At 43.9% G+C, this 12,721-nt stretch overlaps 1 protein-coding gene across 6 annotated transcripts in view; it reads right to left on the minus strand.

Annotated features, from left to right (window-relative positions):
- LOC115404391 (ELKS/Rab6-interacting/CAST family member 1-like) overlaps positions 1-12,721 on the minus strand; it is a 112,728-nt gene that overhangs the window by 1,172 nt on the left and 98,835 nt on the right. For 5 of the 6 annotated variants that reach the window (XM_030113692.1, XM_030113694.1, XM_030113693.1 and 2 more), the window contains one exon: positions 11,967-12,152. In XM_030113692.1, coding sequence (XP_029969552.1) covers positions 11,967-12,152 — 186 coding nt within the window. Of the gene's footprint in view, positions 1-11,966; positions 12,153-12,721 lie in introns of those variants that run through there. The other variant, XR_003933348.1, reaches the window with a different exon arrangement.

Here is a 12,721-nt window from a genome sequence, read left to right on the forward strand (position 1 = left end):
GGTCAGATATTGGCAAATATTTCCTCGTTAAATCTCAACCTCTTCCCCCTGCTCTCATCTCTTCGCCAGCAAATCTCAGTGGTATTTTATATTACAGTGGTGTTATTCATGTGTAAAACTGCTGCAAGTAATAACACTGTTAATGATTAATGAAAACCTGACTAATAAATCACATGCAAATAGAGCTGATTATTCTCATATTGTGTTATAAGGTGTTATTTACTGGCGATATGCAACAGTTGTGTGCAGAGATTTTTATATAAAAGTTCCCATAAAAGATCAAGCTGCATTTTGGGAAATGTAGGATGAGATCTGGGGATTGGTTCAGAGTGAGGGAATAAAAGTCTGGACATATTAAATCTGCTGCTTCAATTCTGAACGGCCATCCGTCTTCTGAACCTTGTTATTGAACGAGCGCAGTGAGAGGCGGAGGCGATCCCGGCGGGCGGCGGGGTGAAGGATCACACTCGCGTTCACGCCGACAAACATGCAAACCCCACCTACAAAAGACCCCCCCACAGCTCAACCTGGACTCAGAGCATGAGTTTGAGAGGCAATGGGGCGCGACCATTTCCCCGCGTTTCCGTGTGTTTGAGCGCGCGCTGGGTTTGGGCTGAAAGCTCCGTTAGCATCAGACCGGGTGGAACTGCATAACAGCACAGGCTGAATGTTCTCTGCCTCTTTCACGGCTCACATGAACACTATAAGGCACGGTTTCCCGGCATTTGGGCCACTTCAAATCCTTTTGAGCCCACAGTCCAACTTTTATCGCCTTTATCTTCTGCAGCTGTATCTGCTGTCACTGAGTACACAGAGATTTTTATCGTTTTTCACAGCTCTTCCATCCCTCCGTGCGATGGGTCCACGGCCTCGGGTCAGTGTGCGTGGGGTATCCTTCACGCCGTTCCGACCGTGTTTGCAGACACTTCGGCTTTTAACGGCTTCGCGTTCAGGCTGAAATCCCTCAGAAAAACACAGCAGTAAAGATAAAGCCGTGAGATGATTGAGATGAGATAAACGGTCGGGTATCGGCCCTCCTGTCCTCTGCAGCCACACAAACCTTGACCCGAACCACTTGAAAAGATGTTTAGAAAATCAAGATTAGATAAGTTGCAAAACGTCTTCCGACTGGATCGCACACGGCGAACGTACCAGAGGCCTGCATGTTAAGCTGCGGCACTCATCTGTTTCAGAGCTGTTGATCGGTAATGTCATGAGGAAATCGGTAAAGCATGTCGGGGATCAACTTCATCAGCCCACGTAATGGGAAGCAGGAGGACCCCGAACTATTCGCACATTTGGTATCGAGAAGAGAAAACCGCTCGCTTACATGTGAGCTGACAGGGCGCAGCGCTTTTCCTTAAGGTGAAAAATTAATTTACCGCTTTCACTTTACTCCTGAGTAATGGATTTAAAGTGTATTCCTTTATTTTTTGATGTTTCTACTTAAGTATCTCGTACTTGCTTTAAGTAGAACAAAATATTTGAATCAGGCATTTCTGCACTTGAATATCACTCTATAAACATCAGATGTTTTTCTGCAAAACAACTGAAAAGAACCACTTCTTCATTATAATGAAAATAAAGGTGAATTTCAACGAGAGTCTGACTCGCGTCTATTTTTATATCGGCTTTAATTGCAACCTGCCTGCCTTCCCTAATCAGCTTTATTATAATTAGAAAGCCGAGTTGCAGCATCCCTAAATCATTTCAATTAACCTGAGGAGAGAAGTGCTCTCATAACTGATATGAACGCTGGCCAAAAGGAGAAAAACAGGGCCCAGCTTTTCCTGGGAAGCAATCATAATTTAATCCTTCAAATGAAATAATAATAATAAGAAAATAAAATAAAAATCCCCACGTTGCTTAGCAATAAACTCCCTCTCTTGCTGCATTCAAAAAGCTCGCTTATGGCCAGAAGAAATTAAATCTAAACAGTTCGAAGCTGCGAGGGAGAAGTTTGGATGCTGCGGTTCAGGACTCCCATGGATCCCCTCTCAGGACATCGCAGTGTGCGGCCGCCGAGAAATGCAGACGTGTGTGTGTGTGACAGAATGTGTGTGTGTGTGTGTGTGTGTGTGATGCAGTGGTTTGGGTGTCTGACATGACAGGTGTGTGTGAGCGCGCAGCATGAGGCTGGAGTGTGTGTTGCAAGATCGAGTTCTGATTTATTGAGTGGCAGAGTGGATTGTGGGAAGCAGAGATAGACAGAGGTAAGGGGAAGGGGTAGGATGTGTGGCTCGGTGTGTGAGAGTATGTGTGAGAGCGAGAGAGAGAGAGAGAGAGAGAGAGAGAGAGAGAGAGGGAGAGAAAGACAGAGAGGGTTTGTTGATGGTTTTTACTGCAGCCATTAAAGCTCCATTATCATGATGGATCATTATCTGCCTTATTGGGGGCCGGGAGACATGCGCACATGCACAAACACACTCACACACCTTACCCTCAGCCTCGTCCTCAAGCTGATAACCTGCCTTTGCGTGTGTGCGCGTGTGTGTGTGTGTGTGTGTGTGTGTGTGTGTGCTGACCCCTTGACACACATTGCAGGGCTTGAACCTCTTTGAGGAGGAATGCTAATGTTTTCTAAAGAAACCGTAACTCAGCAGAGAGAGATCGAGACAGCAAGAGATTAACATAAAGAAGGAGAAGAGGAACAAATGGCGAAGAGGGAGAGGTAAAGAAGGGAGCGTATATATATTATCTAACGGTGCTTCAGTCCATCCTTGAACTCCTTTGCTGCAGACACATTCTCTGACTTTGCTTTGTAATTTGCAGATGATTCTGAGACCAGTATTTTTATTTCTATTTTATTGCTGCGAATTCAAACAATAGCTTCATCCTGCTTTTAATCGTGTGCAGAGAATACATGTTGATGTTAAAAAAATAAAAATATATTGATTATAAAGTGCCCCTCTACAGGTAAACTCCTAGTTATAGGTCCACATATTTCTTTATCAAACTTGTCTTATTGTCTGTCTCTTCGTTAATCCTGTGAGGGACAGGAGATCTGTCCAGGCTCCCAGTCAGATAGATCAAGATGGATAAATAGACGTATAAGTAGAATGATTCCCTGTCTGATGGTGAAAAAATGAGAAAAGTCAAATATCTGCATCATTATGAAACATTGTATGACTGAACTCTGGCAATAAAGTGAACGTCTACAACCAGGAACAAAAAATTAATAAATAAATAAATAAATAAACCTCCTCCGGACAAATGAGGTGAGTGTCGAGACACGGGAGGACGAGTCTGGAGGGCAAAATGTTCACAGATACTCTGCAGCAATAACAGGAGTTGCAGGAAGTAAAGATACAATCAGAAATGGTTTAAAGAGGCTCCAGACTCCTCAGCAGCAGCCCCGAGCAGCGCTATAGAAACTCCATCATGAGTGGGAGCAAAAGGATGAGGCGTAATACGCCTATATAGACCGTTGTAATCCCTGTCTCTCTGCCCGTCTTTATTTAAACCATTACGCCCTAACAGGCTTACACTGTATGTAGACCGCTTTTATAAGTTGGCTGCCTGCTCTGAACCGAGCCCAAAAGTGGCCAAACCATGTGGCTGAATGACAACGACTGTATGTGTGTGTGTGTGTGTGTGTGTGCACTCTGCCCGGGCTCTGTCTCGGCAGCTCAGCTAATAACGCAGTCTAACGAGGTGCAGTGGGAATAGAGCCCGAGGACTCGTACCTAAAACTGCTCCTGGAGGACTGAAACGCAGCATTTTTTCAAGCGCAACCATCTCCCAAGAAAAATGCCAAAAAAAAAAAAAAAGAGGAGAAAAAAAACCTCTTCTCCAACATTACTTAGTAATTTCATTTTAATAGGTCATTGAATCAGCCAAAATGGCTGCAGAAACATATTCATATTTACAGGCTTAAGACTCTGGGAGGACTTATTGAGGAAGGGACAGAGGATTAAACACACTCAAATCCAGGAGCGACGCTCCCTCCTCTACCTTGCAATAAGCACCTGAGGTAATTATTAAGGAATGGTAGGTGTGCAATTCCCCACCCTGCATTTTATTAAAGTCTGGGAACTTAAGTCTATTAGTTCATTCACTTTAGCACCTACTAATGCAACTTAAGCTGCAGAGGTGTGTGTGAATGGATGTGTGGCGACTACAGGGGAATACGTTCAGAGGGAAGCATATAAACAAGACTTAAGGCTCAAACTGGCCCTCCAGGAGTAACTACACAGAGGTGGACTTACAACGCTAATGGCTGCAGAAATAAACAGCGGAGACAGACTGCAGCATTGAGCGTAAACTGTAGGTGGAACCTCCCTGCAGGCCGATCTGAAAAGACGGAGGCAGTTTACTGCAAACTAACATACAGTACTTGGGGCTATAGGAGGCGGTTTTTTTTTTCGGTTTCACTGTTCCTCTTCAACTTTCAGCGATGCTGACGAGACAATTCAATCTCTGGGTGCAACATACTGTATGTAGGCGTTCTACCTTTTTCTTTCTTTTAGAAAGTCTCTCCTCCATCCCACAGATAATTCTCCCAAAAAGTTTTCACTGACAGAGTATATATATAAGACAAGTGAATACATATCAGAGAGGCTGAAAGTGTGATTTTCTGTGACCATATCATATTCAAGTGAGGAAGAAAATGCTCTATAGGATCCAAATTCTCAAAAATGGTTTTCACAGCGATCCTTGAATAAATTCCCACCTTCTGGCCAGGTGGCTTTAGGAGGAACTGGTACCTTGAGAAGGAAACGTCTGCAGGAGAAATGTGTAACGTGTGAAAGCCGGACGTCCACAATGGCAGCCATTGTGACGAGTTCAGAGCTCCGGATAAAAAAGTGTGAGAGTGGAAAGCGGGTTCCTGAGAGCTTCTCGTCGGGTGTAAATTCAAGTCTTTGGCCTTCACCTGTCACCAGCACCAGCTTGTCTTCCCATTACCGACAACAGAGAGAGACAGAGGTGGAAAAGGGAAGGATGGAGACTGAAATGGGAGCTGAAAGGGTGTGACAGCGAGGACAGACAGAAGGAGGGGAAACAGATTGAAAAACAAAGTGGCAATAACAGAGGGAATATAGAGCGGGAGCGAGAGGCTGGAAAAAGTAAGAGCACTTGAAAGAATGAAGAAAGAGGAGGAATGGAAGAAAAAGAGGAAGAGGAAGTGATAAGCAGAGACAGGGAAAGATGAAGGCTGAGAAGAAAAACAGAAAAAAAGGGGAAAAAAATCATACAGGGAAAAAAAAAAGACAACTGGTAAAGCCATTAAGCCTGGATTCAATAAATCTGCATAAAGAGCTGCAGCTTGTCTGTAATGACCAGTGAAGGCCAGTGTGTGTGTGTGTGTGTGTGTGTGTGTGTGTGTGTGTGTGTGTGTGTGTGCATGTGAGACCATCTGACTGTCTCTTCTTTAAGTCTCTTCGACATACAACTGTGGAACATCAATCTGTTTAAATGTCATTTTTATGTCTTAAAGTCAGTCATTAGAGTTCAGTTTGGAGCCTTGAGTTGCATTCTGGGTGAAGTCAGGATGAGAGAACGGTTCGGGTCGGTCGTGTGGCGATTGTGGTCGGGGGCAGATCTCCTGAAAATGAGCGTAAGTCATGTTAGGCCCTCTGTCGGGACAGGAACACGACTCTTGAGTGCGTGTGTTTCTGTGTGTGTGCGTGTGTGTGTGTGTGTGTAGATAATGGCTGTTGAGGACCTCTGAGTCCTATTTAGAGAGAAAACAATCATCATTGGAGCAGGAAGCAGAGCTGCCTAATGAAAGCCTGGAGAGACCCCGAGACCACAGCGCAGCACAAATGGATGGGTCTGCGTCTCCGCTCGGCGGACTCCTCTCCACCTCCGATCCCCCAGCCTCTCTTCCCTCCGCTCAGCTCCTCTGCTTCCACTTCATTTACAAACACTTTTTAATATAAAAGAAAAAATCCTAACTGCGAACAAAGAATAGGACGTGCAAGTAGACGACCTCCACGGTCAAATTTAATGCTGAAGAAGCTTTATAAATAAAACAAGAAAAACACTGAAATCATCCAGATTATATATACATAAATCAATCCTCTACACTAAAACAATCGAGTTCGGGATGCAGAAAGTGGAGGTGCTCTGGGCAGCGTTTTAAAGAAACTCAATTCTTTTCGTTGTTGATGAAATACTGAAGCTGTGAGACAATCATGACATGCACAATAAAATAACATGTGGAGTTATCAGCTTATTCAAGTGTTCATGTAAACAGTGTAATATGCTTTATCAGATAACAGCAGTGATGAGAAATCAGATTAGCGCACAGAAGAACCTCCCTCGCATCCCTTCTGTTCAGATTTATGTTGTTTGTTTACATCAGCAAGTGTGTAAAAAAATCAGTAATAGAAATCCGGAGGGGAGTAGTCACAACATGAGTGGAAGACAAAACACAAGAAGTATCTGAAAGTCGATGAAGAGTCACTTCTGGAGTGAAGAAGAGACGCATTTCATGTTCAGGGAAATGAAAATCTCCGTCCACGTTCCAGTGAGACAACACACACTGTCCCCGCCATTGTTGCAGTTCGGCGACTATCAGCTGTGATGTTGAAATTCCAGCTCTGCCCTGTCCTGTTTTTGTGTGTCCCGTCAATCAAAACCCACCAAATCAGCGACCTTAAAAGCACAGGGGGGGGGGGGGGGGGGCAAACCGGGACAAATCTCTGGACATGAGCTGTTCCTGCCAGTCTGTGAAGAGGGCATCGATTCGCAACTGAAACAACACTGATAGTTTTGCGTGTGAAACCCGGCGAGCTGCATTTTCACATGTAAGGACCGGCAGCACTAATTCCTATAATAAGTCGGGAAGTTGATTATTTGTGCAGATATGGCAGAGCTATGATGTAAAACATTTAGTCTAATTGGCCCATATGTAAAAACCCAAACGATCCAAGTTTTAACCGCGGATTTAAAATGGCCACTTATAACTGTCAATTTCACCGCTATTATCTCCTCATAATAAACTCCGTCTTCTTTGGTTTTCTCCTCTCCATAAAAACGACATGGCCAGGGCTGCAGCGCCATATGGATCCTGTTTTCCTGCACTGGAAGTTCATCATAAAGTTATTTGGGTTACTTTAGTAGACTTACCAGCTGTAAGGCCTTGAAAACTCAACTATATGTAAATCTTAAAAAAATAATTTAAAAAAAGTAAGCCAAAAAGAGATAACATATCCTCTTTTTACTTGGCGACAAACTTTTTCTTTTTTTAATTTTGAGATTACAGCGAAACAACAACAACATCTGAGGGCCGTAATCGTGCGGCATTTGCTTTTATTACGCCGCCTTGTAGAGTTGTAAGTATGCGGACTCAGTTTTCATGAGGTTTTCTCCAGTTTGACTTGGCTCAGAAACACTCGCAGTCACTCTCTGGGAGCCGTTCGAGCTGCGGCAGATAGAGAGTCATGGGCCGACAAGTCCGACTGGATACAAAGAGAGCAGCGATACAATGTCCGACCGAGCCAATAACACTTCATATGCTTTTTTTTTTTTTTTTACAATCTCGGATACACATTAATGTGCGCAGTCTGGACTCAAATAGAAAGGCAGTCACGTAATCATGTACGGACTAATCTGGACAAACAGAGACGCGTACGAAAGCGCTAACAGAAAATCCTAATACCTTCACAGTTCAGGAGGGATTCACAGGCCAGTAGAAGGAAAGAGACTTCCTGAGGGTGTGTGGAGGAATCAGTGCCAGTCCTCTTCAGTGCGCATTTGGAGACGTCACCGAGCCATAAAGGTTATTATTAAAACTGTGGCACAGAAAGCAGAGCTTTTACCAAAAAACCTGGGTTCTGGAGTCGGTGCTGGCTTTGTAGTTCAGCTGAGGTTAAACAAGAGAAACGGAAACAAGCTCACAGGAACAGAAGACACCCTCACGAAGAAAGAATTCGGCTTATCCATCATTTCAAAACCGGCCTTTCGCTAGCAGCTGTTTGCTGTGATCAGCTCAGCTGAGACGCCAAACACAAAGATCGACCTGGACCGACGGTGAAGTCCATTAGTCCAGCGCCGCCGCTGGAGTCTGTCCAAGCAAATGTCAGTGCGGCGGAAACGGAAGAGCGCTCAATCATGCAAATGTCAAACGAAAAAAGGGCCTCAATCACAAAACCTTCCTCAGTTGAAAAAAAAAAAAAAAAAAGTGAGGAGGAATCAAGCACCTTCCTGTTTTTGTCACTCGGTGTCTTTAAGCTGTGCAGATCAGCAGCAGCTGCCTGACATCCATCACTGGCACGTCCCTCACAGTAAATGTGGTTTCATTTTATGTGCATCACTACACACTCATTCCAAGACACGTGCGGCAGACATCTATCACTCTGGTCAAACCTCAGATGTTTGCAGAAGTTTATAGGATCTGATCTTCTGGATGATATCTGTATTAAGCGGAGCCACAGTGTTGATACGGTGTATAAATTAAATGCTGCTTTTCTTCTTTACTACAAAAATTCTGCTGCATTTCAACTATTCTATCCATAAACAGTCGCTGTTTCCTTCCTTCTTCCTAATTATTCTCATTATTTTGTGCTATTACTCATAGTTTCTTAATCACATTAACAGAATAAATCATGACAGCTGACAGAAAGTTACTTTATTACTGTATTTCAGTTGATTTCTCAGGTATCATGTAAATGAAAAACCCTGCTAATGTTGGATACAGTTTCACAGGTGATAAATACTGAATTAATGAATAAACTAATACGCAGCAACCCAGAAAAGGACTTTTGTGACGGGATTAATGATTTATACAGGTAACACGTTGCAGTGAGACAAGTGGCAGCTCCTCAGATCGTCTTTACTTTCCACTCGTTTATCATCTGTGGTGCACGACGCTTCGTCTGTCCTCTCTGTTTATTCAGAACTTCAGCAAATAAATCAAGCAACCACGGCATGAACCTTTGGCTGAGCGTCAGCTGGAAAACGCTGTGATGGTCCATTTCACCCTTCAGCACAACAAGGCAGGTAGAGATAAAGAATGAATGAATGAATGAATGAAGGATTATAAAGAAAACAGGAGGGGATATCAGACCTTTAATACATACTCTGCAAAATGGTTCAAAGTTGGCTCCTAATTGTCTTCTCATGGTAAATTAAAACCATTTAAGAAGCAATTTGTTCAGTCTGCTGACTTATGTAAATCCGTGGTGTTTATTTCCAGTTGGTGAAACAGACTCCGTGTCTCTGTTTGGTTTGTGTAACGTAGCAGTGCTGTGAAGATTTTCCTTGTCCTGCAGCAGCTGGATGCCATCAGCGGCACGGACAGAAAACTATTCGCAGGAAGGCGCTCCGTCTATGAGCTTCAAGATAATCGTATTTTCTCAGAAGTCGCATCAACCGGCGCATAAGTGAATGTGTGTGACACTCGACAGAAGCACACGGCTCGGTACACGAGCCTCCCGGGGTCGTTCGTGGCTGCAGTGCCTCCAGAATAACGGATGTGAGGATTTGTACTGGTTCGCGCTGGCCGTCCATGTGTGTTTTACATGCTATTTTAGTGTGATCCTAATGGCTTTACAGAGTGCCAGGCATTTTAACAGAGCCAGGGAGAGGCTTGTAAAACACACACACATACACACACACTCACCACAAGATAGAATGGAGAGGCTGGCACACGGGAACATGGCGGGAGCGTTAAGAGGGTCAGCCAAGGTGACACATGATGAAGGAAAAACGAGAGAATGAAAGACTGACAGTATGTGTCTGCGATGGTGTGTATCCAGGGTCGAGGTCTAAAAAGAAGAAGAAGAAGAAAAAAAGAAAAACACATGGCGCCAAGTGGCACTGCCCGGGTTTGGAGAAAGAAAAGTGAATGAGAGGCAGAAAGATTGAAACCGTGATGTCAAAGGGAAACTTGTCTCCCGAAAACAGAATAAATAATAACCGCCGAGTATTTTATAAAACCTCGCCTGCTTCTGACACCCGCTCTGAAATATGGAGCAGGGTGGGAAGAAAAGGTGATGGTGATGGAGGCACTTTAGAGAGAGGAGAAAAAAAACGAATTGAAAACCAGGAAAGGAGGACTGGGATTCTTCAGAGTTTAAAGAAAAAAAAAAAAGTAGAAAATTAAGAGAGTGATGGCAGAAATGGAAGAGAAAGTGATTAACAGGACAGAAAATGAAAGGAAAGAAAAGCTGGTGGAGTTTTTTTTTTTTTTTTTTTGCTCAAATGCCAAAACCACATTAGAAAAGTCTTGCAATTAGGAGTAGGTTTTTTTTTCCAGCCAAGTTGGACCAAATAATTCAAGCATTCCGACAAATTATAACTTCTGGCTTCAACTTTGATTTCATAAAAATTAAAACACAGAAAAACAAACAGGAGCGATTGAGTTCTTTGTTGAAACAAGAGCATCTTTCATGATGTGGAGTCAGCGGCGCAGAACGTTGGGATCCAAGAATTTAGTCACACAAATTCAGTATTTAACATACGTTTGACTGTGAACCATCTCAAAGATTCGTCATTGACTGGATTCTTTCTCCTGGTCAATGTATTAATTGTTATTGTGCTTGAATAATGCCACACACAAAAACCGTGTGCATTTATAAATGACTTCTGGATGACGGGAGTAAAGACAGGCCCGAAGCTTTCTGGGCCGGGTTATGCTTTGGGTTTTGACACTGGCGTTAAATGAATTTGCTGAAAGCAAAAAAAAAAAAAAAACAACTTATCAGTTGAAAGCAACGCCGAGTGCCATTAAAGCGGTCAGCGGTGATGTGAAATACGAGTGATTTGTGGAAAACTGGTTAGCATGGCCTTTTGTGATCGTTTCTTTCCTCTTGTTGTGATTTTGGATGCGGCCAAAAAGCTCAGTTTGGTTGTAATGTTTTCAATATTTTTTGAAATGTTTTTATAAATACAAGGTAGGAATAAAACTGTGCAGACCACATTGGGTTTCGTTAGATAAGCTCTCACAGCCGCCCACATAATCAGTTTTAATAGAGCGTGTTTTTCTTTTGAAAAGGCAGATCCTTAGCCAACAGACCACAGAATCATTTCTTTTTTTTCTTTTTTCTTTTTTGTGCCAAAACAGGCTGATGATGAAAAATACATATAGGAATCGTATGTCCGGGAAAGTCTCGGAGGCCATTATTTCGCTCGTTTAATGTACACGGTGATTAAACGACGAGTTAATCTTGAATTTTTACAGTTTATGTGAAGTGACATCAAGCCACGCAGCGCCATATCTAAAGCACTCCTGCTAAACACAGACGTTTCCCAACATTAGGACACACAATAGGGCTTTCATGAAGACTGTAGGAAACTAGTCCGGCTGTACCCTAACCACACACTCTGTCACACAGCTCTGAGAGTGTGTGTGTGTGTCTAAAGTTACATTTTTCAATGCATACCACATGGAGGGACCATGTATTGCCTGATATGTTTTCAATATGGTGAAAAAGACAGAAAGGGAGACAGAGGACGCCATGGACGGCCACAATATTTTAAATCTAATTATGTACTGTTTATATTGAATATGTGAAAACACAACTGGTTGCCATGATAATGTAGGAGCGGGTTAACCCGGTGTTTCTCCAGCTCTCTACAAGCCTCACCTCTTTCTTTCTTCACTCTTATTTCGCTGCTCTTCGCTCCCCTCCCTCTCGGAACATGACAACTCTTTTCGCCAGTAAAATAAATACGCTCCTCTCCCCTCCTCGCTCCGCGCTGCCTGTGAACCAAGCCTCTTCCTGCTGCCAAGAGCTTGAAGCACAGTTTACTCCCTGTAAAATAAAACGTCTAAAACAGCACTTGCTCCGCGGCCAGGCGCTTGTCGTCAGGTGACCCGCCGGGGTAAATCTTCTCAATAATGTCAAAGGCGGCGCCAAAAACCTGCCAAGGCCAGCCAGCGTGTGCCCAACTCCCACACGCCCACGCAGTCACTCAAAACACACACACACACAGCGAGGCCGCGTCGGCACGTTCAGTCCTCAGAGGCAAGAACACGGGGCTTCCGATCAGTGGCTGGGTGCGACCAGGAGTCTCACCTGTTCCTGCGTCATGCTTTGCAGCTGCGTGTTCCAGGAGGCGGAGTCGGAGCGGTGATAGGCGGGGGGCGGGGCAAAGTCCTGCAGGATGACGGGGTCTCGCTCCTGACACAGCGCGGTCAGGTGACTGATGTACAGCTTCAGCTTACTGCGATTCTGATTGAGGTCCAGGAGAGGAGAGAGAATCTGCCAGAAGAAGACAGGAAATCAGACCTGTGGTTGTTTGTTTGTTTTAATACGATGCACAACATAGCTAGATTAGGTACAAAACAGATGTTCATGCAAAATTAACAGAAAGAGACACACACATACACAAGGCAGTGCTTTACATCAGAGTGGCACAATTGCTGCTAATACCAGCTAAGACGATATTTAAAAAAAAAAAAATGTTTTTTATATATGTATTAAGCTTGTTTAACGCCAGCTTTTACATAAACTGTGCGAATGAGCTTGAGATGAGCAAAACAGATATACGCATTCAAGAACCCCCCCTCCCAGGAGACACACGAGTCTGTACACACACACAAACACACACACACACAGATAAGACAAACAGACACATTATACACCTTGGGGAATACCGGGGTTTAAGTGCAGAGGAAGCAAGTTAAGAGGGCTGTTAGTGTGTGTGTGTATGTGTGTGTTGGTGAAGCATATTTATTCCCAGTGGCGTCTGTCCGCACCCTGTGCGCTGTGCACATCGTCACTCAGCGTGCACACACACACACTCACACACATTTAGGCACTATTTGCAA

This window comes from Salarias fasciatus, chromosome 17, assembly GCF_902148845.1.
Source record: "Salarias fasciatus chromosome 17, fSalaFa1.1, whole genome shotgun sequence".
NCBI lineage: Eukaryota > Metazoa > Chordata > Actinopteri > Blenniiformes > Blenniidae > Salarias > Salarias fasciatus.